Genomic DNA, 27,399 nt, shown 5'->3' with positions numbered 1-27,399 from the left:
TGAATTATTTGCAATTGCTTTGTATTTTTCAGGAAACTTTAGGTATCAGGAGAAATCAAATGAAAACACCCTGAATCCCTCAAGACAACACAACGAATGAACTGACCTTGTTTTTTTGGGACTCTTGAAAACGTTCCTTTCACCACTTTGCAGTGGGAATTATCTCCTCCGCAAACACCGCATTTGTCTTCCTGCTTTGTGGATCCTATGACCCTGTCACACCCAACTTTCTGCGCACAAAGGAGAAAAACAGTCCCTTTACTTATTCAAGCTTCAATTCAAATGGGCCTTCACCTCAGATACCAAAACCCAGACTTCAGCAAAGAACAAACTGTAGTATTTTCCTGGAAATTCAGTATCCAAACAGATTCTAATACTTGCACTTCCAGTTCTTACATAGCTGTCAGTCAGGTGATTAGATACTGTGCTTCAAAGTGGTCCTCATGCCAAAGGAACGCAGCACTGTGAAGGAAAAGCTCTTCAGCCTCAGCTTATCCTAAAGCAGAAGGTTAAATTCTGGGAGAATCAAAGCGTTGGTGGGTGGGCAGAACCCTCCAGCAGTACTTTGCTGAGTCTGAGCCTCAAGCTCTGCTGAAAGATGACTTGAGGCAGATCCCAGCTTGGAGGAATTTCTATTGATATTTTAAAAACAGCCTGATCAATTATGGGGAGAATGCACATCAGCAGTACCTTAGCACCACTTTCCATGGGAGCTCCAGCAGGTTCATATACTGTGCGTTCTGCCTCCACTAAACCTGAGCAGGAAAAGCTTTCGCTGAAAAGCTTTTGTTGAAAGCTAATTGTAATAGCTCTTCTTAAAAACTGTGTGAAATACTCCCTGTGTAGGTAGGCGCTGTTGGAATTGAGTCACATGCAGTGTGATGGCAACTGTGAATATCACACACAATATTGTGACAATAAGCCTAATGAAATCTCCTTAATACCCAAAGCGTTATTATATCTACTTAAACATGCATTCTTGGAGAGAAAAACTCAAGCCACCATTTTAATTGCTCACACAATGCCAAGCTCTGAACCAAGGCACCAAAGCTTACCAAGCATTCTCCCCGCACGCAGATGCTGTAAGCGTCTTTGTAGGAGCAGCGGGTCCCATCGTGGACCATCCTCTTCATGTACACAACATCCCCTGTTTCCTTGGATTCACAATACAGGTGGCACCTTTCCTTGGCTGCAAAAGAAAATAGTGCTTGGCCAGCTCTAATGGTTTATCTGCTGAACTTGATAGTATGTGACACTATGCTTTTTGAGGTGGAGAAGAGGATTCTATTAGATGGAACAAATATTCTGCTGGTTTAACATGATACACCTTAGGCACTTTTCCCACCATTTAGAACAGTAATGTCCTTGCAATTATAACAGTTCAATTAAAATAAATGTTCACGGGGCCGTTGCATTCCTCCCTTGTGCAGTTCCATGGCCTCTGCCCTCTTTAAATAAAATTCTTGATATTGCTTTTGGTGTCTTTGTGCCCACTGGGTATTGGTACATCAGAGACCTTTGCTACTGCTGAACAACAAAAAATGCAGTGCCTGGCCTATTAAAACAGGTAATTTACTTTTCTTATGCAGATCTTTAATAGAGAAGTCCTAAGTTTAAGACAACAATGTCAGACCTAATGGATCTGCATATATTAGGAACATTACACTATGCACAAGGCATAGATGTGTACACACACACTGTGCCTCACCCCATGCATACCATACATTCATTGCAGCAGATAAAAAGAAAACACCCAAAGGTCTGAGCAGATGTTACTGGCTCTGTACAAGGCTTTATTCCCAGAGCTCCATGAGAATGGTAAATTTGCAGCTGCCATTAATTGGGATTAAACGCTCCCGCCAGTCCCCACCACAGATAAATGCACCACATGCGCCTGACAGAGCTGCTTGTCAAGTGCATGGATTTATGTCACTTCTGAGTCAGGGCTGTGTTATCTGCACAAAGTATGTCACTGCTATGCCTTGCCTGTACAAAAGGCAGTTTTAAACAGTTTTAAACACAAAAGGCCCTATAACACAGATACATAGAACCCCAGCAGTGGCCAGTGATCAGTGCGCAGATCAGTGAGCCAGTTTCTGACCCAGAAGCCATTGAATTTAATAGAAAATAGCTGATTAGTCTCAGCAGTCTCTGTGGCAGACAGCTCCAGAGACGAAGTGAAGGTCTGAGCAGAAGCAAAGGTCTCTGGACCATGGCGTTACTCCATATCTCCCTGTGCCAGCAAAACTATTTCATGAAATTGAGCTGTGAGGCTGCATCTGCTGCTCTGAAAATCCCAGATTGCACAAGATGGCATGAGAAGAATGAGGGGACCCTGAGAACTGTTTAGGAAATAAGTCAGACAAATTAATGACAAGCTATTTGCTATTAACTTCTGACAGTAGCTCCTCTCTGGAATGTGAAAAGATTCACCTAAGGTGACCCTTTTCCTCCCTGAGACCTGTGCTGGACTGGGCACAGCTTGGGGACATTGGACTTGTTCCCTGCCACACCAGCCCTGTTCTCCATGCAAACTGACCTGGTTTAAAAACAGTGAGAAGTCTACACTGCTTCTCAAACAAGTGGGGACTCATTGCCATCTACCTTCTCGTTTGTTAAAAACAAGGCTTCAGCACAACATGGCAATAGCGTGGCAACAGTCTTCATGCCCCAAAAGCAATTAGCTGCACTTTTGTAGGCATTTAAAGCAGAAAAGTTAGCAGTAAAACTAACATTTTTGTTTGCAGAGGCGATCTCTGCCAAGATGCTGAGATGCCATGATGATCGTGCTGGTTCTCACCAGCTCCCATCCAAACCAGCGCCCAGCCCCAACAGTGTCCAACAGCATTTGCAGGAAGATGGAAGAACAAAACAAAACTAACACTTTCCTGTGTATATTCTTCAAGGAAAACTGCAGCTCAGAGATCCTCCATGTTATGGTTGATCTCGTTGTTTAACAGCTTTTGGTGGATTATAGATTTCAAATATTTCCCTAAATCACTCTTAAAACTTCTGGCATCTGAAACAGCCTGTGGCAATGTATTCCCATTTAATATGTGCTGTGTGGGAAAGTACTTCCTCTTGTTTGTTTTAAATTTGTTTTAAATCTGCCACCTGATAATTCTATTCGATGTTCTCAGGTTTATGTTATGAGAAACAGTGAACAATCATTCTGCGTGCAGTGTTTGGTGCCAGAAGTCCCAACTGGGCGATGTCAATGGCCACACCACGTCCCTGTAAGTCCCCAGCTCCAGCACTCCCACACTGAGACAAGAAGTGGGACCACCACTCACCATCAACATGCTCATAGGGCAGCCAATGGTGCTTCGTGTTCTGGTACTCAAAGTACGGATCCCACTGCCTGCACTGCTCCTCTCTGAAATCCTCCAAGTCCTTGGGGCAATCCTGAGTGTTGCAGAGCTGGAACTCATAGCTCGGCCCTACACACGTGCGGCCTCCGTTGGCTGGACTGCAGAGGACAGAAAGCAATGGTTAGTTTGGTCATTAACACATGAACCGAGCATCTACCAAACCCTCTGAGACACAATCTAACTCCCAACCATGTAATTAGGAATTTGATGAAGCCAGTGATGTATTTCCAGTACTTCCTTCTCGCATTTTATCAGGACTTCATCTAGTTTAATGATTGCTCTGGTGTTTGCTTTCTGTTGGGAGGTGCCTCTGGAAAGGTTTCTCTCAATATACGTCATTACAGCTGGGATAAAAGAAGCAATCATTTAAAAACCCTGTCGTTACTTCTCTCCCACAGAGCAAATTCTGCAAGTTGAGCCTCCAAGCACTTGAAATAGAAAACAAAAGTCAGTTTCTTGGTGTGGTTCAGGAAAGGAAAGCACAAGCAGGTGAAGAAACTCGTTCACACTGCCTCCTAAGCCAGCAGCAAACCCAGCCTTTCCTAAGTGCAAATAGATCTTACAACTAAAACAGAGCCCACAGTCATAAAGATCACTTTCATGTTGCCAATGGAAGAAAGGCTGAAATTAGAACTGACACATTTTTTTCTTAATGGAACAATTTCCATCAGAAAACATGGCTTCATCATCAATAAGATTATTTTCAATACTAAAGTCAGGTTCAATCACTTCATCCTGTCAAAACATGTTCAAAAATTCTGTTTGGTGAAATCATTTAATTCCACCCACTGCTTCACTTCCTGCTGCCATGATGCTGATATTTCATGATATAAGGATAATGACATATTTAATATCATTTGTACATCTTGTCTATATTAAATATATCATAGTGTCAGTGTTACTGAAATTAAGCCATTTTACATTATTTTGATGAACCATACACATGTCATCAGAGCACAACAGTTCAAAATTCTTAGGATTAACTTTGGGGAGGGTTCTGCTCTCTGGAGCTTTGCTCCAACTTGGAATGAAAACAGTCTGAAGATGTCAATATATTCCATGTTGTGAGACTGTTTTTGAAGTATTAAAAAAGTTGGATTAATTTAAACAAAATATTTTTTAATACGATCCAGCAAATTACTGACATCATTTCATACTCAAGCTAGAATAAGGCATAGATGGGCTCCAAAGCATACCTTTGCAATAATGTAACGACACTTTCAAGATCCTTTTAATGGCACAACCAGCTCAGTGGATGGATAAACTAGCAGATAAAGATGGCACATGTCTTTAGGCTAAAGGGCCCAAAGCAGAAATTCTAGCAATGCATACTGTAGGTGAGATCTAAGAAGCACCGCTCAGCAACCTTTACTGTGTTATCATAGCAGAAATTCCACAAGGGTTCTCACCATTCACGTTAGAAAAGCACACAGGAGTCACAAACTTACTGTGGGTTGTCACACTGCCGTGTCCTGTACTTCACCCCCGTGCCACAGGTGCGAGAGCAGGAGCCAAACTTACTCCATGCCCCCCAGTGCCCGTCCTGTTTCAGGATGTCTGGTGTCAGCCAGATGCAGTGACCTTTAAAGCAGTGCTAGGAGAGAGAATGGAATACGTACAGAATGAGTAGATGGGAGCTGGACTAGATGGTCTTCAGAGGGCCCTTCCAACTCTAAGGATTCTATGATTCCATACTGTACCACTGGTGCAATAGATTTCATTTTGGGCACAAAAACTGGATTTTTTTCACCTCTCCAGAAGAAGGCAATGAGAATCACTGCTGTACTGTGCCCATGATCCCCAGCTCCTTCCGATTTGACAAACTTACACATTTTCAGTATGTCCATTTATGCTCATAGGATTAGAGACTGCCCAGTTTGTTAACCCACTCTCAGCAAAAACAAAACCAGAAGATATATAACCGGAGAGCATTTGTAAGCATGGAGCAATTAGTGAGCTGGAAGATAAATTTAAAAGGGATGGATAATCATTAACAATGTCTCCATCAGTGCAGCAGGGATTTCACCTTAACTGGTAGAAATCCATCTAACAGAAGTGGCAGAATCCCAGACCCTGCAGGGTAAAGAAGGTAAAACCCTGCTGCTGCCATTGCTTGCAGTGATGACAACAGCTAATTCAGCAGCAGTAGCCCCAGTAACACTGCAGTGAATGTGGTCAGCAAAGCAGCATGAAATTAATGTCACCTCACATGGTAGACACTGTTGATATGACATAGAGAACTCTTAGAGTCTCACTGAAATCTCACTAAAGCTCATCAGAATACCAGGAACCCTTCACCAAACACTGCCCTGCACAGACCCATTCTGGAGCAGTTACTCCCTGTCTATGGCTTTCTCATTTCTAATGGCTTTCTCATTTCTATTACCCAATTTTTAATACAGTCAGTTTTACATGGAGGTAAACAGAATTTCCTAAATTCTCCAAACTCACAAGGTTCTTACACATTTCTTTAAAAGTCTTTGTAGCCTCTATGCTTATATCCATCAACTTTAATAAGACCTTGTAGGATACAAAGCAAAAAATGCAAGCGAAGACATAATAGTTTGCCTTTTCTCAGACATATGATCTGATTTTTGGGTGGTCTTGTATGGAGCCCAAAGTTGGACTCGATGATCCTTCTGGGTCCCTTCCAGCTGGGGTTATTCTACAACTCTATGACCCTCTCTATTGTCTCCTCTCATTAAAGACATCTGCTACTGCCCTTCCACCAGTCCCTAATGAAGGAAGTCTTCCTTAGCTGAAGTCAGGATGAATTCTTCTCAAGGATCACAGATTTGGACTGTTTCTGCTGTTGCTGCTGCTTACATAAAAGTCAAGTAATGGAAAACATTGCCAGCACTACCAACGACTTTGCGTGAGGCCATCACACTGCCCGCGCTGCGGCTGCTGGGGCAGGGCTCCGGCTCACGTGCACAGATGGCCACAACAACAAGTGCAAGCGGTCACTTGCTCTCCTTAACATTCAAGTCAACAACAACATTTTACACAGCTTAACGAGCCCTGGAATTCGGGAATTTGGCAGGCAGCACCAGCTGAGCATATGGCTGAATGCATGCTGCCAGCAAAAACAAAACCAGAAGATATATAACCGGAGAGCATTTGTAAGTGTGGAGCGATTAGCGAGCTGGAAGATGAATTTAAAAGGGATGGATAATCATTAATAATGCTGAATTTAAAGAGAGAATCATTAGTAAAACGGTGACAAGACACAGGTTTCCGATTTGCTAATCTGCTCAATGATTGGCTTTTTATTCATGTAATTTATTTTGCTACTGATTCGGTTGGACAAGGGGTAGAAACCAGAGCAGAAATTAGTTTTCAGCTACTCGTTATTTCTCATGACTTCAAATGTTCAAAGTCAAAACCCATGAAGAAGATGAGTTACCACAAAGCCAATTATAACAATCCTGCTCTGGAGCTGCAATGGGCAGATTTTTCTCATCTGTTTGACAGAATAAGAGATAATTCAGCAAAGCATAAAAGAAACACGAAATGCTAATATGCTAATTCTAAGTTTCAGTGCCATATCCTTCAGGGATGATGCACTCCTGGCTTTGCAGAGGTTTGAGCAAACAATGTGAGCAGTCAGCCCTGAGTGGGAATGGCACTGTTGCAGCAATGCAGAGGAATATGTCTGCCTGGCAGGCCAGACTGCAGCTGGGCTTGGAAGAAGATGAGCTGCAATGGCTCCTGATCCCTGCTTGTTTCAGCATCCTTTTGTCAGGGTTCTGCATCCCTTAGGTGTAAGATCCACACAACTCTGCTTCAAGAGCCACGTAGCAATGCTCCAGGATCCAGCACTCAGTGGAGAGGAGAGGGAGAGACGTGATGCTGTGTTTGCTGTCCCTTTCCCCTGTTTTAGCCAGAAGCAAAGGATGTGGTTTGCAATAACCATGAACAAACCACCTGTTTGACACTGTGACTCGTTCCTGAACTGGAAAGCAAATGTGGAAAGTGTTATTGACTTTGCTGTGTAAAGAAAGGAGCAAGATGGGTTTCTGCTGGAGAAATCAGCCCTGCACTGCCTGCTGGGAAGCAGAGAGCTACGAGTTTGTGTGCAGTGAGTCACCCCCAGGCTGCGTCTGGGCTGTGGGCTCAAAGAAAGAAGTCTACATAAAATGAAGTGATTCAATGGCATCTTATGTGCTGCAGATTGGTGCAAGAGGAGCACACGAAGCAGAAAGCAGAGATGGATCTGCCTACAGTGCGATAAAGGATGTGAGAGCTGCCCTTCCCACTGCAGTAACTGCGTAACGAAGCAGGAACAGCCAATTCCAGGTGCTATTCCCTTCACAAGCAGGGCTTTCATGTAAAGCGTGAAGCATATTAAAGCAATCTTTCTTTTTTAATGAGGAAAAAAAATGGGAAAGCGCGAATTGTTTTCTTACTGGAAGAGAAGATGATTTCTTGTGGTCTCGCCAGTTTTTCTGGCAAACAAGGCAGTCCAAAACAAGCGCAATTTCCAGGAGAGGAAGCTTAAAACTTGCGCAGTAAAACATTCCACTGCTGTTTTCAGTGGTTCTTTGAGACAACTGCTGTGAGGGCCAAAAAAAAAAAAAGCTTCTGTGTTCCTGTGGGCTTCCCACAGCTGCATGGTCATTTTTCAAGACTTGCAGATTTCTTTCAGTCTCTCTACCTGTCGTGCCTGCCTCCCAGCCCAGCTTTGTCAGTAAGCCCTGCTCAGCCCCACTGTGTCAGGACGGGGCTGTTGCTTTATTTCCACTGCCCAACACATGCGGGCTGGTCCGCTCTGCTCCATCTGTTTGAGATCAATCAATTGTAGGGAATAACCCCAGAGCTGTAGCACAGAGCTGTCCTGGGAGCAGTGGTGGTTCCTGGTGCAGAATGTGCCCGTCTTGTGTTTCTGTGGCAGCCAACACAGCGCTCGTCCATCTGCCTCCTGTGGGGTCTGCATCCTTGGTAGGAAACCATCCAGATTGCTTTGAGCACACATTGGTGTTTTCAGAAACCCTTTTTTCTTCTAAGACCTTTTTATTTCAATAATCATTCTCTTCCTGATAGAGCAAAAACTGCAGATCTCATCCATGTGGTGTGAGGGCAGGAGTACCAGCTGGGCTCAGCCTCTTGCACAGCTGCCAAGTTAACCAGGAACATCAGCTCGGTTGGCACAGGAGGGTACCAGGAGCTCACCTGTCTCCAAGGAAAGAAATCAGGAGCGTGGGTGCTGCAACCCTCTGTGCTCCTCTCAGCAGTGAGCAGATGGACTCAGGCATGCCATCCCCTGCATAAGTGACTTTTTTATTTCTGCCTTCTGGAGGGCAGTCACCTGCTTCAGCTGATACACACCTCTCCCTAGAAGAGTAATAGCTTTAAAAAAATTGAACAAGGAAAACTGATGACATATTTCTTAAGGAAGCCCAGGTTCCAAAGCCTGGGGCTACCAGTGGAGCTGACAGAATTGTATACAAGTAAATAAATCATCAGCTGAAAGCATATGTGCTTTATTTTCCCAAACTGCAGAATGCTGTGCTTTTAAGCTTTGCATAATTACCTTTTGTCTGTATGTTTAACCATGGCAATTCACAGAGCATCTCTGGTTCCACTTTCAGACTCCACTCCCCACATGCTGTGCTTCACACACAGCAGTCATTTCCTTGGAGCTAATGTAGCAGCTTGGAAGTGCAAGGTGCTGCATCACTGAAGCTTCAAGAAATCCACTGTCTTTCCCCTCTCAATTCACTTAAAAACACTGGGTTGAGAACTACATGAAGCTTTCTATTTCCTTTAAAATTCCATAAAAATAGCAGTTTTCTCCTTTGGCTGGAAAGCCTTAAGAGAATATTATACATTTCTAGCCCTAAGCCCACCAAACTATTATATTGCAGTCAATTAACATAGTGTCTCCATTTGTACAAGGGAACTCACTTAAAAATTCTTTTTTAATAGCAGAATGTCATTTTTTGGCAACTTCTTTCAAATGAACACATGCAGAGAAAAGCTTACAAATATTTTCATACATTAAATGCACATCTCTATGTGTGCATGCATGCATACACATCTAAATACTCCAGCACTATGAAGTCTAATTTCCCTTCCACTTCTAAGCTGTAGTCCCTCTCTCCAAGACAGGCAGGGCACACAGACGTGGCCCTTGTCAGTGTGGCTGCTGAAATGTACTACAGATCTCCCATCTGCACGAGGTGTTCTTGGCCCTGGACCTTCGGAGAGGAAGGAGGCAGCTGGACTTTGTCCTCTTCAACAGCATCTGCTGAGTTTGGCAAAGCCATCAGCTATCGGCCATATGAACAGCAGGCTCAGGGCAAACACCTGAGCTCCGTACACCCTTTCAGTCTCCCAAGCATTGCTTCTATTTCTGGCACTGGGACATCTCAGCTGCTGCAAAGCCGGGATATTTCTTCAACACATCAGCACTGATTTGATTGGCCTCAGCTTAAAACAGGCACTGGGAATTAGTGGTATGAAATCATGAAAACTGCACGTCCCTAAGGCAGGAGTCAAATGGATCTCATTGAATCATCTTCTCTGATTGCTTGTTTGTGTTTCTTTTTTCTGGCATTAGCCTTAAATAGTGGTCTGAGTTTCAAGTTATTTTTGTCTTCCTCATACACCATGGGAGATGCTTCTTGGAGAAGACTGCCACATTGCAACCAAGTCCCAACTGCAGGCAATGTCCATGTTGTAGACACATTGCTTTTTCTGCTAACAGCCTCTGGTTCTATCCAAATTGATGAAGACAGTGAACAGAGAAAGGCCAAATCAAAGGCATGGATGAAAAGGAACGGAAAACATGGAAAAGGACTGATATGATGTGCTTCTGTTAAAACACCCTCAGCTCCTAATAAATACACTGGTCAAATGCTGAGCTGGGAAGCAAGACCTTCACTGTAACACTCTCATAATGTATCACTCAGGCTACAGGGCTTTATCTAACTTAATGGTTTTCATTTCATATCATTTTCTCAGGTTCTGCTGGAAGGCTGCAATAAGCTCATTTGTCAAAAATCTGGAACATCTCCTCTGGGAGTAAAACAGTTACACTCCTATCACCTACGGAATGCACACGTCCCCTCCTGCATCCCCACTGAACTACAACCTGGCTGTCTGGGCAGCTTGCTGAAGCCTTGGAGCCTAAGTCCCACTCCAGAGAAAAAAGTTACAGCTGAGTTGCATAATATCCTGACAAACTGTTTATAATGGAAGCACTGGACTAATCATTAACTGTGAGATTACAAGTTCCTTTTTTTATTCTCATTTCTGCCCAAACACTGATGAATGGATGGCTTGGGGAAGTAAGAGAAGTGACAAGCTGGAATACAGTTGTGTTTTTCTGGGATTGTCATGTGTTTATTTAATATAAAATCAAGATGTAGAAAAATGTCTCAGGTGAATCCAAAGAAACTGCCAGAGATTGTGTACTGTAATTTAAAAATCTATGTATTTTCAAACATGAAACAGGGGTGTTATGAGATAAATAACCTAAAGACGACCAAAAAGAAGTGGCTTATTCAGAGCATGGCTTGCTAGGGAAAGAATTTAGCATTACATTATGCTTTCATAAAAAAGACATTTCAAACCACAACAGCAGTTGCTAATATGGTTCATTTATCACATAAATGATGTCATCCACTGGGTTTTACAAACATCCTTCCAAGTATCAACAACATCTTCCCCTCAGACCCTGCGCCCACAGCCCACAGTGAAGGCAGGCATTTTTAGCAGACTTCAAAGGAGTTCAGATCCGCTGTGAGCACAGCATGACCTCCACAGAGGGGTAACTGAAAGCTGGAGCAGGCAGAGCTTTTCAGGGCAGGAGCTATCTGAGCCTTTGGCACCTTGCTCAGTCCCTTCACAGCTCCTCACGCCTCCCTTGACTCTCACCAAGCAAATCCACCTACACAGATCTGCCCTTCTCTTCTCCTCGTCCCTCTCCATGGTCATGCTGGCTCTCTCCAGCTCTCACTCAACTCCCACATCTGCCCCTTCCCTTGGGGCCAGCACTGCAGCCTCAGTGGGCTTGCAGTCTCCAGGACCTCACAGCTCTCAGCCGTGGAGGCCAACTGGCATCGCTACATCACTGACACAAACACAACACCTCGACCATGCACAAGTCATGGGCAAGAGAAAACTTCCCCATTTTTGGCTCTACAATGACTTGCCGAGAAGCCAAGGGCAATTCACAAATGTGCAGATGCTGCCATTCCTTGCCTGAAGACTGGGTTTGATAGACAGAGATGTCACGCAGCCCTGGTCCCTTCCTCCTTATTTGCATTCAGGAGTTTGCCCCACATCTCAGCTGACTTCAAGTTCCCACAGGATTTTTCCTTTGTTAAACTGACCCCATCTTTGGACAAACTGGGACTTGGGAACTGGTGAATTACAATGCATTTCACACCCAGACCTTCCCCGAAGCTATATGGAGGGAACAAATAAAAGTCACAAGCTTTTCTCTTCACACCCCCCCCTCTATTATATTCTCCAGTCCTCCATTCCCTACATTTCTAAAAACAAACTGGAAAGACAAAAACCTTCCATTTCTGTGCTTAATTTGAAGGATAAAATCCCCAGCTGCACACACACAGACTCCAACATGCACAGTGCCAGCTCCCACCTTTCCTGGTGCACACATGGTCCCGTCCAGCGGAGGCCCTTTCTTTGTTTTGCAGAAGTAGGGGTTCTCAGGATGGCTACACCACAGCTGCTTACAGGGATCAAACGTACGAAACTGAAACACAAAAAAAATCAGAGTGGGTGATGCTTTGATGGAGCTCTGACTTCAAACTCTGAGCAAAACTGCAGCGTAGAGCTGGATTTTCCTTACCCAACTCTCAAGTGTCAGCTGTGCTCACTAATTCCTGAGGAACATTGTGGAATAAGTATGTCTGAACATGCAAAAATCATCAGCGATTCTGAGGTGAGACCCTGCCTGCAGTCAATGGAATAACACTGGGCAAAAACAGCTTGATACAGTGACCAAAGGCAGACTGAGCAAGGGGGAAAGCAGTTCCCCCCCCGATAAGCTCCACGCTGCCTTTTCTTACAGCTTCTCCAAATGGCATTGCTTCATTCAACAAACAGAACAAACAATACTTGAGTACCCATGGGAGAGGGATGCGAGCTGCTCCTCTCAGGAGGCCGAAGACTGACCTCAGGCCCAATGAGTAACTCATCATTTCACCTACAAGTGCTTGTAATGCAGAGAATGAGAGCCACCCACCACAAAATATAATAGACTATAATGTCTGGACGTGCTCTTGACTGTTCTGAACAAAGAATAGAAAGCCTCCCAGGCTCCAGAGAACAGATATAAGGAAAGACCCTCTTTGGCAGAGACATTCCTCCAAGGCAGCATCAGTGGGAACGTGTCAAAACACAAAACTACAGCTGATGCTTAAAAGGTTTTCATTCATTATCTGGAGACACTGCTCGGCACACATAATCCTACAGATGGGAATGAAAGCAGCAATGTTCTGCATTACATTAGCAGCTGCCACAGCAGCTGAAAACATGTCGTTCCATATAATATTTGTGTCCCACTTGAGGAGACGGAGGTGGGAAGCCCAGCCCTGCTGCAGAGGCCGAGTCACTGCAAATTGCACCAGTCTTGTCTAGCTTATATAAATTTGGGCTTTGTCTCTTGTTTTCCCAGTGCAACAAAGCCAACCATAGCATCAGGAGTCCTTGCAAGTTGTTCTCTTTGCTGTCACGCTTCTTTTCACATGCTAGACATCAAAACACATCATGCTTTCCACAAAACTGGAACATAAAAGCTTTCTGCCCTGTGTTAGCACTACAAGATGTGACACCAAATCCATCTCCTTCTCATCGGGGTGCGAATTTATAACAAACTAACTAGCTGGCAGCAATAGGAGGCTCCACAACACAGCAATCTTGCTTGCTTCTAGTCTAGAACTGCTCATGAAACTATAGCATGGCCATTTCTCAGTTTTTTGAAGAAAGCACAGAGGTTCTTAAATAACATATTTGTCAACATTAAGTTGTTACTTCTCACTCACAACTAAGTGGGCACATCATCCTTCCTCGTGGGCTTCACTGTGCTGTCCCTATACAGGACATTTCAGAGACACTTACAACACTCCTGGATGAGAAAGAGCAGAGGCTGAACTTAAGTACTCACAGCTGTGCACATCATGTAGCCCAAACCAAAATCAAAACGGCACTGCTCATTCATGGAGTAGTGAATTCCTGGCAGCTGTGGAAGGGAAGGCCAGTCATGTTCGAAGGGATCATCGCGCAGACAATCATAGGAACTGCAACAGGCAAAAATTACAGTAACAGATGGGGTTGTGAGACTCACAGAGTGTTTGTGATTTCGGTGCCTTCTTGATCCAAACAAAACAGAGCCTACTATTTCTCAGACTCTGATCATGAAGAGCAGAGGATCTCGCTAATTGAAATAATCACACATCTCTCACAATACTTCCTACCCTTATTGTCATACCTAAGGTATCTAAGATAATAAAAACATTGACAAAAACACTGATTTTTGTTTATTTTGTTGATTTTGCTGCCTTCTTTCCAACTTATTTTCAGTTCTTGCTGTGTATCCTAGAGTTTCACTGCATTTTTCCTATACAGCTTGTACATAACAATAAGGGGGAGATCCTTACTATAAGGGCTAAAACAGGATCATAAATGTCAGAGTTTGTCAGGGAACCTGGGTGCAGCTCTAATTCAGGAAGGACCCATTCCAAAGAGAAGGCAAGGGAAATAAATGAGCTGTTAAAAGAACTGGAGCATAAAATAGCTTTCGTATTTAGGATATTTAAACAAAAAGACATCACTGAAAAATTAATTCCAGAATCATGTTCTTTCTTTAGAGATCTATTAAGGTCCAGAAGACCTCTAAGAACTTACAAAGGGCAGAATTTCATTTTTAAAGAGCACCATCTCATCACTGACAGTCTCATAAGCAACCAACAGCTCTTGAAGCCAAATCTGGTATCTGTAAGATAGCACAGGCATTCCTGCAGCAAGAGCCTATGTGAGGGAGGCAGGAAAGTCAGCAAGGAGGTGAGTACCAGTGTCTCCCACACACTATCAACATTCTGGAAATGAATATAGATGTAAACTAAGTGAACTGAAATCAAACTCATTGACAATTTATTATTTGCAATCCATGGGAGCCATCTGGTTCCCAGTAGGCTGGGGGTGGGTTTCTTTGTTTTATTCAACCCCATTTGAGTAACTAATAAAAGAATAAAGCACAAATGCTGCACAAATGCTAAAAGCAAAATTGCTCTTAGATGTTTCCTGATCAAAGATGAGAGGCAGCTGAACAGCTACTCACTGGAGGTATCGATTCAGCTCCTGCTGGCTGCAGCGGGACCAGTGGAAGCGGTGGAAGGCAGCTTGCACAAGGGGGGCCATGATGCTCCCCAGGCGGACCTCATCCCCACATCTGTTTCCTTGGCCATCATGCTCCATGCCTAAACTGCCCCAGCACAGGAGAGAGCAAGCACAGTCACACTGAAGACAAACTCCAAGTGGCCAAAAATTTTTGTATCCCAAATGTTGCCAGTGCGCGATCACAGTCTTGTTGTTATACCCCACAACCCAGGTACTGGCTCTTAAGAGTACTTTCATGGGATTAACTCAATATCCACTTTTGAAATAGGCTGAAAATCCCACCTTTGGGCTTCTGTGTATGCATACGTTTCTGAATTAATTCTGGATTAAGGATCTGGTCTCCTCTCCAGGAGTTTTAAATGAAATTTACTCATACTCCTATCTGGAGCCATTTGGAAGTTGCTTGATTTGAATTAATCTGCAATTGTAGCCAAGTGCGGGATAAAAACCCACACTGCAAGCTAGTTACACCAGCTGCTGCTACTGCCCACTGTAGCAGTTCCACATTGTGGATCTTGGATTGTGTTTTTCTGTGCATGCTGTTTGAGTAACATGGGCACTATCTGTGTATGTAACTGAAGTCAAATTAGCAGTTTAGGGCTGAATGCGATTTCAGGGATCATAATCTCCAGTGATCTCTCTTCTAAAGCTCAGTGTACACTCTTTACAATCCTAATTCAAAAATCCTAGAACCCAATACCAGATAGGCATCAGTTCTATGCCGCTGTCTGATTTAGATACATTTACAGTGAGATTCAATGAATTTTGGTGATTTTTTCATTTAAAGCCCTCCATAATTTCTGATACAACAGACAGAACAGGACCCGAAGGCTTTCTTAGGGAAAATAATAGATTAAGACTGTTCAGAAAAAGCCTTCTGGGAAGTACTGTTCTTCTTGAGAGAAAATGGGCAGCCAGCGGGTGTCCTCTGCAAACAGTGAAACTGAAATGCTCTGGGAGAGACCAAATCACTTCAATAAAATGATTACATTCTTATATTTTTATACAGTTGCAATTTCAGTGGTTAGCACCTTTTTTTTTTTTCCTATGCAGTATTTTTTCCTTTACCAGCAGTACCATATCAGATGTGCTGATTTAATATGGACTGTGCTTGAGAATCATGTATTCCATTAACTTAAAAAATACATATTTTATCCCAATGAGTACTTTACATTTTCACCAGGAGACTATAAAGCATCATTCAATCTAGTTTTACAGCAGTTCTGGGAGGTATTTTGGTATTAGTTCCTTTTTCCATTTGAAAAACACCTAAATATAAAACTTAAGATAATAAATAAAATTTTGACAGAGCTGAGATCTGAAGCCAGAGCTAATGACACATGGACATGGACATCATTTCTTAACATGAACTTCATTGTCCCAATGTCACAGCTATCTCTCAGCATCAAAGACATTATAAGACGAGACATGGGATGTCCAGGGCTCTACTCACACATGTCCAGTTTCATGAGCCACCACGAATGCAGATGAAAAACCATCTTCATGATTGAGAGTGCAGCTTCGAACAGGATGACACATTCCTGTGACTGGAGCATAGCCTGTGAGAAACATCACATTTCAGAAAAGGAACAAGTATGGAAAGGTGATGTGAAGTTCCAGGAAAACATTTTTCCCCTTTGGGACATAAATGCAGTTGAGTGGTCCTCTCACAGATAAAAAGAGACCTGTGTCCCCAGACATTTAATAACATGCTCTCTCATCCACGAAACAGATGGGGTCACCCTGTTAACCAACAGAAACTATATTCCTAGCTCAGTCAGAAGGCTGTTATTACATCTAGGACCATTCTGCAATTGCCTTCACTGAGTACACGAGGCAACAGAGGAAAGGGATACCATGCACTGCTGTGCTGCAGCTCATGAGCTTGGTGCACTTCCAGCCCTCAGGAACAGACAAGCAAAGCCCCTGCCCTGTGCTGACAGCAGATCTGACCAACTCAAAATGAACAGAAGATTTATCCCCTCCAGTGAACAAACCTGATCTCGCAAAGAGGCAGAACCTGAAGGAAAGGAAAAAGTACACAATGCTTGGTCCTGCTGTTCCAGACCTCTTGGTAACAGCATTTCTTGGCAATCGTTACTGCAACAACTTTTTAAACACAAAATCTATTCCTTATCTTTGGGCATTTTCAGGATCGTTTACTTAGGGATCTCATTTACTTAGCTTCAGCTAGAGCAAAGAAATGATCCAGTAAGTAATCCCATCAGTTAGGATGCAATACATGAAACAGTTACGACTGAAAAAGGCCATATACACAGCATTTGGGGAAAGAAATTGTTGACCAAAACTAAGCAAAATGTACAAAATTTTAAACTGCATGGTTAGCTTTGCACAGTGATAAGCACAAATGCTCAGAAGTCTTGCCAATTACCAAACAAAACCCGACGCACATCTTACCCTGCATGCCAGATGGACCAAAATCCTGCCTTGTGAGGAAGATGGCGTGGTCATGATATTCTGCATGCCCGGTGTCTGGCTTCTGTTGCAAGTAGGCCCAACGACACACGTTCTCCAGGCTTTGAGAAGGGTTCCCAATCTCTATCAGACTCATGGACTGAGCGTTCCAGAAAATAAATTAGAAAATTAAAAATAGTTATTTACTGAGCTAAGGTGATTCTTTCCCAGCCTATTCAAGCACTTGAACAAATTTTCCACTTCCATTAAAACTCTTAATAAAGAGATAATTATGCTTTACAAACAAATTTTACTGCGTCAAGAAAGTAAGAAAATAGTTAACATTCACAGTTAGATTGAATATGATTTCTGTGACATATCCATAGGGTGTAAGATACAATGAGAGGAAAAAAAAACAACAGGTATTTTCAATATTGTATTGTGCAATGCACGTTAAAATCTCCATGCCATCATAGCACCCCATCACTTCAAGCCTGGATATACTGTTTCCAACCAAGCACTATGGGATCTGCAGTGGTGTCAGGCCAGCAGAGCCTCGCCCAGTACAGGGAGGGCAGACTGCAGGCACCCAGCCCTGGCACATCAGCCTCCTTTGCCACACACTCAAGCCTTCTGAACACCACTGGATGCTCTACTGAGAGTAAACACTAAGTGTACTTTGTCCAGCTGTATTTGAGTCATAACTTTGAGAAACAGATGTTCCCAAAGACTGTATTTTAAACCACTTTTTCTTTAACCCATTCTGTATTTCACAATCATTCAGAAAGTAGACTCTGTCTTCCCAACCTGGTACACCTTTATTCTGCCTATAAGCCACACATTACATCACTGCTGTGCTGTCATGACTTGGCTGACTTGAACAAGCTGATGTGTGTTAGGTGGGTGCAAAGGACAGTTCCCTCTAATGAGAAAGAAAAAGATGTTTTAAAATCCAGCTACTGCATTTACCTTCCTTTTTTTTTTCCCAATAGTACTTAAAAATTTCCAGCTAACTCTTGTTAATATTGTGCATTAAGACTTCAAAAAGCACACTGTACGTGGGATGTTATAAAATATATGACTAATTGACCCACTCCAGGCCTTCCAGGACTTGTAAGAACTACATATGCAAACCCTGGCTTTTCATTTACAAAAATTATATTACCATGACAACATTGTAATCATAACACAAACCACTACAATTTAGATGCTATACTGTATTGTAAGCATTTCTAACTCCCAGATATATAGTTTACAGCAGAAATAGCCTGGGCCAAAAATAAGAGAGAAGTAACATAGTTCCTGTATAAATACAGATGTGTTTGACATGTCCTCTCATTGAGTGCACGATGGAGTATGCAGAATATTGACTGCATGAAAAAGAAAATCCTCAAAGGGTTGTGGGAGAACAACTGGAGTTGATAAAAGAAAAGCCTGCCAAACTAAGGCCTGATTTTGGCAAAAATGAGATATTACAACTCTGCAATGTTCAGAAAAACAAATTAATAAACCAAATAGAAGTACAGTTTGGAATCTGACACCACTTTGGAATGAAAAGGTTGTAACATAATCCCAGGCTGGATCATGCTGCTTCCAGCCATAATTCCTTTGGAAGTAGAATAATAACCATGCTGAAATGGTGAGAGAGTAACGACACCTTTACTGCATCTTCATATGTTTATTAGAACAGACATGAACACAACATCAGTTGAGTGACTAACACTAGGCAAAGTTCTGTCTCTCCAAGCAGAAATCCTATTCAGCTAACCTAAGCATGACCGTCAGTGAGGTCCTGGGTAGCATGCATCAGTGGTTTAAGAAGTAACTATCTACAACATCTCCACCTTGATCTCGTTTCTGCAAAGCTTCAGAAGAAAAAGCTGTCCCATAAAGAAGTCCAGTGAGAAATCTAACTACAAGTTTCAAAAAGCAAAGAACATTGTAATGTGAAGCTGAAAAAGTGTAAGCCGTGTGTATGATTGAAAAATCATTTACAAAGTGAACTGTAATTCTTTGTCTCACAATGATCTCTTTCTATACCTTCTAATGAAAGTAATTTTATTTTATGACTGATCAGAAAATAATCAAAAAGTATGAATTATCAACATGTGCTTTGGTTGAGGTTATCTCAATATTTACAAAGAAATCTCCGTGTGATCAGCAAACAAGGAAGGAGCATGAAAAAGGCAGTAATCTCCTCAACTGCAGCCTTTGCCAATGAATCCCAGTACAAAAGCAAAATTGTGGTGTGAACTAACAGCAGGACTTCTTGAGCCCTCTTCTGATGAAGACAGTCTGCCAGAGATCAGATCAGCCTGCTGCAGCAGCTCCCATGGTTTGGGCATTGTGTTGGCTTTTGGCATGAGTTGACAACAGTTTTCTTTGCATACAGAAGCCCATTCTGGAGAGCAAAATCACTGCCTTAGGCCAAGAGAATCTCAATGCCTATTTACAACAACAGAGATTTTAGAGCATCTCTTCAAGCAAATGAAAGGAGAAGTGACTGGCTAACGTTGAGAATTGTGCCTTTTTTGTTGGTGCTGCAACTGACACACCAGGCAAACTGAAGGAAAACCCTTTGGCATAAAAAGGAAAACAGAACATGCCGTTCTGTAAGCGTATTTCAACTGACAGCCCAACTTCTTCTCCAATGACATGATTTTTACATCAGAAATGTGGCATGTATAAAATTGACTTTCTTACTTTAAGTTAGGAAATGAGGCATCCATTAGGAAATCCATTCTTTTAGATGTCTATGTGCTACAGGTATGAACAGCAAGCCTCAGTCCTACATCAGTATGATGGCTGCCAAAGACTAAGAGGAGAAACTCAGTTACACCTGCTGTACAAAACGTACTCAAGTCCACTGAGTATTAATATCATTTCTTCACTAATCTTCCATCTTTCTTCACAGTAAAATAGATACCTAAAAAGAGAAATCCACTCGGTTGCTAGCAAATTTTCACCTGAATTTCCACTTTCTGCAATTTGTGAATGACTTCCAAATGAGAATGTCTCCAGCAGTACTAATAGTAACCTTGGCACAGTGCTGGGATCTTCCCGTGCTCATGAATTCTCAAATAAACAACAGTTCACTATTCTTTTATCCGACACCAGCAACTGTTGGCAGTGGCTAAGCAGAATGTCATTGTTTTTAGTTGAATCTCCCAGCTCCATCTTGAGTCATGTTTCACTTGGAATTGGTGTGACCCCAGAGTAGGAAATACTGTATGGGTGAGGAAACACTGATTTAGGATCTGATTAATCCCTGCTGTGTTTTGCAATTACACTGGTTCAGATCTAAGGCCCATGGAAGCCATGCCCTCTCCTGATGGCAGACGACAGGATGCCTACGGAAGATACTTACAGGACTCAAACATAGTTTGGTACTTCCCCCACATAACCTCCAATTGTCCAGTGGTTTTTGATTCAGAGATTTCCTGAGACAGAGGTGGCTTCGCAATAAATTTTTATTCTCTTGCTCAGTCTCCCTGACTCCAAAGATAAGTGCTGCTGTCCTGCAAGAAAGGTGCGTAGGAAACCATGGGATGAGGCACAGCTAACAAGGGCAGATGCAGTATGTTTTGGAAGGGTGCCATCTGAGAATTTACTCTTGCAGAGACAGGAAATAACACTTGATAATACATTCTCTTGGAAGTCAGTGGGCAGCTTTCATCAAACTTAGAAAATCCCAACCCCTTATTAAATGGACAAAGTGAGGGAAAAAGAACAAAAGAGATGAACAGTGTGAAGCAATAAGGATTGCAATTAAAACAAAATTCACTCTCTGTCATGCAGCAAACAGTCTGGGGGCAGCAGGCTGGCTGTGCAGAGGAGGTGGAGGTGTTACTGTTGGCCTGCAATGGGCCAGCACTGCCAGGAACACGCGAGCCCACAGCTGGCTGGGGAGCAGCCTGGCCGGGAAGGACCTCTTTCCAAAGAGGACAGCAGGCCTGTGGAGAGCATTACTCAGCTGATCAGCAGGAAGGCTGCCAGTGGAAAGAGAAACTTTCCTTCTCACTGCAAGGAAAGCAAAAGATCTGTGGGCATTTCAGAGAGCTGCTGGTGGAAACAGATGGATGTGTTTGCTCCCTTGGCTGGGAGCGCCATGTGGGGAGGCACCATGGAGGGCTGTGAGGACGGCCTGCCCAGAGAGACAGCTGGGATCCTTGCTCTCAAAAACCCAGCATCTGCTGATGCCTTCCAGTTACCTTTTTTCTGATTCTGGATTCACATCTTTTCTACTCCCCTTCCTTTTTTAGAGAAATTTGGCAGAAAATAATTACAAATAGAAGAGGAATGAGTTGCAACAACTATTAGTACAAGGAGTCAAAGGAGGGCAATAAGAAACGATTCTAAGGTCATTGCTACACAGATACAGATTTCTTTGAGCCTGCTAAGCTACGCACTGTGTCTTTCAGGGAGTTCTCAGTGTGATGTTCAATTCTCTGTTATTAAGACACCGAAGAACAAGTCAATCTGTACTGCAAAGCCCTTCAAATACTTTTGGAAGGAATTTGGAAACAGAAAAACATCAAATAATTCCTTGAGAATTTCAAATTTAAGGTTTTCATAGAAGAAAACTGCAAACTTAGTCTATATTCTACTCAAACTTTTCCAGAGCCTTCAGCTTGCCAGTATATGTAAAAACACAGACTGGTATCACCCATACAGTGGCAGCTTTCATTAACCAAGTGCTTTATTTACCTGCCATTTGCAATAGCTGAGTACAGCTTTGCAGTGGTGGTGAATGAGTGGATGCTCGCTAACAGAGACACAGGTCAGAAGCTTGCTGGAACAGCACCTTCCCCTGCTTATCCATTAGGTGGTGCTCCAAGAGAACCAACGGAGAGGGCTCTGCAGCTCCTCAGCAGCTCCAGAAGGAGCAGAAATGCGCTTAAACTTGTCAGACTCCAAGCTATGGCAGAAAAGTTGGAGCGTTCCTGGGAGACAAAGTATGACTTTCCCTTCTTGAACGTGTAACATCTCTGCAAAACACACCACTTACATTCCTTCTACTTGGCACTTCTATTGTTCATTGTACATTGGATTAGATCTTTTATATTCTTCTCTTACCCTGAACAAGACAAGCAAAAAATAAATAAAAAGAATTATCTCGTGTCCATGGTAACCAAAGTAACAAAAATAGCTCATTCAGCAAACTGTCATTTTGCATTCAAAGGATTTGTAAAGCTTTCTTATGGCAGCAGTTTGTAAACATTTTTCAGTCTCTAATTCTGAATAAGTATAAGCAGAATAGGAATACAAAGTACTATTTATGCTATCAGCCAACTTTACACTCTTCAAGGTTCCAACAAATCACTCTAGGAAATTATAAGCTATGTGTCTAGTACCTAAATAAGGCAATCCATCAGTTCCCACAGATAAAATTAAGAGGGGCAGTATTTTCTCTCATCTTCATCCCCACTCTAATAAAAACAATAAAAAAAAATAAAAACAGCAGCCATTTTTTTTTAAGAAAAATAAGAACAGCAGCCAAAACTCATAAATAACATGGAAGTTCTTGCCTTGCCACTAAGCCTGTGCAGTATCAGTCACTGGAGATGCAAGAGACTGGGACAAGAACTTCATCTTCCTCCTTGTTTGCAGAGCACACTGCAAGACCAAGGCTTGATTCCTGCTGACACTGCCAGGTGTTCCACAATTTACATAATAAATACCATTCATAAACAAGAAAACACACATAAATAGGTTATCATTCTCAACTAGCAAACATCCATCAGTTCTTAAGACTCTTTCTAAGAATTTTCTGCACCCCTTCAGGCTCAGCTGTTCTGTGACTACAGTTAACAAAACTGGTGCCTTGCTGGGCACAACTCTCAGCTCTCAGGCTGAGCCTTCACCCCTTCCAAGGACAAGCAGGGAGGAGGGGAGCTCTGAGCCTTTCCAGCCCAGGTCAGCTGAAGAATGGCAAGGTCAAACACCTGAGTTAAGTTAGAGAGGTGGCTTGTCCTTCCATCCCAGCTGCACCACCTATGCCACCCTGTGGGAAAGAGAGAGAACAGCCTGGCTCATGCTGGATTGAGGCTTTCCAGCCCAGCTGAACCAAGAGCATCTTGCCTGCTCACACTGAGCATAGCCACATAAAAAGGTCAGATGGTAGAGAGAGAGAACACCTTTTTGTGAAAAGATTGTCCCAGATGAAAGCAGCAGGAGCTCTGAATTATCCAAACACACAATTGAAAAACCCTTCTCAGTTAACAGTCCTGCCCTGTGAGATTGCAGGAAGCCATCTCATGTGATGCTCCTACTGACTCACATCTTAAAACCATTTGGTTCTTTTCCCTCCCCTCATCTTTCTGAAAGATTCTGCCCTGGTGGTCAGGTTCCTCTTCGATTTGATGACATTCACACGGCCAACAACCATTGTTCTGGTGCCACACTGATCTGAAGCTATCACGGATCCTTCTCCCAGGTTTCCAGTTCAGCTGAGCACAGAGCAGCACTCCCCAGCCTGTCTCATGCTGTGCCAGTATGCATCCCAGAGACCAGAGCTGTGCATGCTGCTCCAGAGGAGAGCTCAGAGGTGTCCTGCACAGCCATGTTCAGATTTCCCAAGAAATAACTCTCATAAATCCTCAGGTAGCTGCATTTATTGAAATTCATGCAGTTCCTGTGAAAGTCTTAATGACTTTTTTTTCCAGTAATAACTGGCTTAATCACTCCCTTTGCAGCGAATGTGTGCTATTTTCTGCTGCTGTCTAAGGGTGGTTCATCTACACACAAAGTCACCATTGTGGATGGACAGAGTGTGGGGCTGGAGCCAGGAATTTATGAGCTCTTATCCCCAGACTGCCAGTGACCTTCCGTGTGGCCTCCAGAATAACGCTGAGCGTCTTTGTTATTTTAGCTGTAAAGTGGGAAAAATAATCTTTATTCATCCACCTCAAAGAGGTGATGAGAGGATTTTATGCAGTGCTCGGGGTTTAAAAGTTTCAAAACAAATTTTATAATAGCAAGTCAGGGCTTCCAAGTCCATTCTCAACTCATCTCTTGCCACCTCCTCCGCACTCAGTGATTGTGGTTCTTTGGCTATTTCCCTGCAGTGCTGTAGAGCTCACTGGACTACAGAACTGTTACATTCAAAATAGATCTTAATGGAAGAATTTGCTAAAACATTGAATAATATTCTTCTCACACGATTCTGCATTTTTCAAAATTTGGAACTGATCTACCTAAGTCAAAAAGGAATAAACAAGCCAGCTCTTCTTTTTCCCTTTTGAAGAAAAATGCATGGCATGTGCCCTTGTTTACTGATTTACAGCATCCCATCCCATCGTCTCAGGAGATCAATATAAAAATGCAGAGAAGTGCACAGTAGCTCCCAGATTTACCACACGTCCAGAGCACGATGCAAAACCTGTCCCAATGCCTCTGCATGTCATCCTGTGCCAATGGTCTCGACCTGCCATAGCTTCAGCCTTTGTCCAGAACTGATAACATACACAAAAGTATACTTCAGTAAAATGGTGTCAGATCTTTTGAACTTGCCTATGGAGTAATCTGAACGTGCTGTCACCAGGGAACACCTATTTTTTTTCATCTTACCAAGGCACTTAATGCACTTAATAAAATTACTGAAACTTTTGAATGTGCAGCTCTGTTAGGTTGAAAATATTACGAAGTATGCTTCAAGAAATGGAGTACCTCCTAGCAAGAACCACAGAAAAGCTGGTTGCTATGCAACTCAAGTATTGTCCACATTATTCTTATCAAAAGATGACATTGTATAAAATAATATAATCATCATCTTCTTAAAAAAAAAGAAACAACACAAAACCATACACAAAAAACCCAACCACAACACAGTAAAAGGCTGCTTAGGGGTTGAGAATTGGCAATAGCTCAGAGTGCTGTCAGAAATCTGACACTGATGGTACATACTTCATCAGTTACAGAACCATAATGTAATTATTATGATTATTTAAATGGCACCCTTGATAATATATATAAATTGCCTTCAATAAAGCAAGCGAATCTGAAGATATCTGCTACATGCTTGGAAAATAAATGCTTATTCAAGCAAGACTGGGATAATATTTCCATCTCGCAAAGCCAAGCAGGCTGCTTTATGCCTGCTCTGGCTTAACTTGTCCACACACCATTCCTTTCACTATGTACGTTGAATATATACTTCAGAAAAATGTTTTAGCATGTTTTAGCAGGCTACTAAAATATTGAGGACTTTGTTCTAATTACTCAAGAACAGGTTCAGAAAATAAGAACTATTCCAACTTTTCCGTCTGAGCAAGAGAAATTTTCTTCATGGTTATTTGGTTAACTTATTTGGAATTGTGCTCTGCTGAATCCTGCAGGACAACTAAAACACGGTCTGCTATGGATTATGGGTTTGGAACCCTTTAATGGACAATCCATAAGCAGATCATATAGTGCCACCTGCAGCTATTCAGTGATGTACAAAGGCCCACCAGGAAGGGAAGGTGTCCATGCTCCACCCACTCCTCTCTGTGAAGCAGATTAATGTGAGATAATAACTTTCAAATTATCAATTGACAATGTTTTATTTCTGATCTTGCATCAGAAAATGCAGCAGGAGCTGAGTTCACACTAGTACCAATGCAGATTGATTGAACTCAAGATGGGCAGGCATAGCAACCATGAAATACTTATGAAATAAGGACAGCAAAGAAGTGACCAGTACACGTCACTTCAACCACTGCTGCAATATAAGATATTTTTGAGAATTATTAGTTGATCTGCAATCCCTCAAATTGCTGTCATTACAGCAATCATGAGGATGTTTCATTTATTTCATAATTTAATCAGACACCACAAACTTTCGATCACAAAACAGAAAAGGTGACCTCTTTTACCTTTGATTTTAGGACACACATCTGAGTGAGCTAACCCAAAACACTTACTGACATTGCTGTCTATCTCTGCAAGAAGAGCAGAGATGGGTTGGTTTAGTTGAGCAGGGTAAGTGGTGACTGTCAGAGGAGACTCACCACCAACGCTCAGCTGGATTTGACTTTCAGCTTCTTGCATGAATATACATGGAATCTTCCAGCCCCCAGGTTTATTACATGAGCATGCAAATACCAGCAACGCCCATCACAGAAAAAGCCATTAGATTTTAATGCTCTCCTTCAAGCAGCTGGATGTGCAGTCCTTAAACAAAAAGTTTATCAACGTACTTCAAACACCCTCTTCCAGCTACCGTGGAATCTGATGTTGATTTAGCCCACATAGCAGCACATCAGTACTGAACAGATTAAAACTTTTCATTTCTCTTTAAGTGAGTTTTGCTCATGGAGCAATCCCTCCCTTAGAAAAGGCAAGAAAACACTTCGAATTCTTGACTACAGACTCAATCTGCAGAACTCTTGCCTTGTGGCCCCTATCTCTTAACTTTAAGCACATGTAGTCCAACCCATTTTAAGCACAAGGTGAAGTGAGTTCTTGGAATCTGCATCCTGCAGAACTGATCCAGCATGTGTTCAGTGATACTTATATACTACTCTACCACAAAAACTTTACATTTTTCTGAGGAACCAAGATGTTCATAATGTCCCATGGATCATTTCAAACAAGTCTAAAAAGACAGACTGCCAGAGCTAAGCAGCAAGATAAAATGACACAGGGAAAACACAGAACAAATCGTGGTTATTTTCCTAGTGTGAAGTTCAAATTGTAGGGAAATGCCTATAAAGATAAATGTTCTTTGCATTCATACACGATGAATCAAGTTCAGAGATCTCAACCTCCTCCATTTAACATAACCCCTCCTTACCTTGCCATAGCTCAGCAGGATTATCCTCACCAGGACAACGTTGATGTGAGCACCCAGGGATTCATCGTGGTAAATTTCATTAACCTGCAAAAGAGGTCAGAGCTTCAGCCACAGTGCTGGCAACAAGTAACTCTGACAGCAAATGCTAAAGCAGCACCTTTGCTATGCTGTCATTAAGACAAAGATCATTTGTGATCATACATAAGAAGGGAAAATTCCACCGATGCTAGAAGGAAATTTATTTTCTAGCCTCTGAATAGGCCATAATTCATTTTAAATCATTTAAAATCAACATAACATCATCAGATACTTCATGCTAGTAGGAATTTAAAGGCCAACCTAAACAGACTTATACATACGAGCAGTGCATCATGGTGGATTCCATGACAAAGCTCCTGCCTCTGATGGAGAGCCCCCAGTCCCTGCCCTGTCCCACGCCGTGTGCCTCCCTGACCTGAGCCCACACAC

General features: G+C 42.5%; 1 protein-coding gene across 4 annotated transcripts in view; it reads right to left on the bottom strand.

The window, feature by feature from the left end:
* The window catches only part of ADAMTS2 (ADAM metallopeptidase with thrombospondin type 1 motif 2), a 224,652-nt gene that overhangs the window by 16,395 nt on the left and 180,858 nt on the right, over positions 1 to 27,399 (bottom strand). For all 4 annotated transcript variants that reach the window (XM_031598314.2, XM_031598312.2, XM_031598313.2 and 1 more), the window contains 10 exons: positions 26,932 to 27,015; positions 17,160 to 17,316; positions 16,195 to 16,300; positions 14,683 to 14,826; positions 13,510 to 13,642; positions 11,983 to 12,096; positions 4,820 to 4,965; positions 3,294 to 3,469; positions 1,056 to 1,189; positions 107 to 230 (listed from right to left, as the gene is read on the bottom strand). In XM_031598314.2, coding sequence (XP_031454174.2) covers positions 107 to 230; positions 1,056 to 1,189; positions 3,294 to 3,469; positions 4,820 to 4,965; positions 11,983 to 12,096; positions 13,510 to 13,642; positions 14,683 to 14,826; positions 16,195 to 16,300; positions 17,160 to 17,316; positions 26,932 to 27,015 — 1,318 coding nt within the window. The remainder of the gene's footprint in view (positions 1 to 106; positions 231 to 1,055; positions 1,190 to 3,293; positions 3,470 to 4,819; positions 4,966 to 11,982; positions 12,097 to 13,509; positions 13,643 to 14,682; positions 14,827 to 16,194; positions 16,301 to 17,159; positions 17,317 to 26,931; positions 27,016 to 27,399) is intronic.

This window comes from Phasianus colchicus, chromosome 15 (genome assembly GCF_987193195.1).
Source record: "Phasianus colchicus chromosome 15, bPhaCol1.hap1.1, whole genome shotgun sequence".
NCBI lineage: Eukaryota > Metazoa > Chordata > Aves > Galliformes > Phasianidae > Phasianus > Phasianus colchicus.
This window is presented reverse-complemented; position numbering and strand designations above follow the sequence as displayed.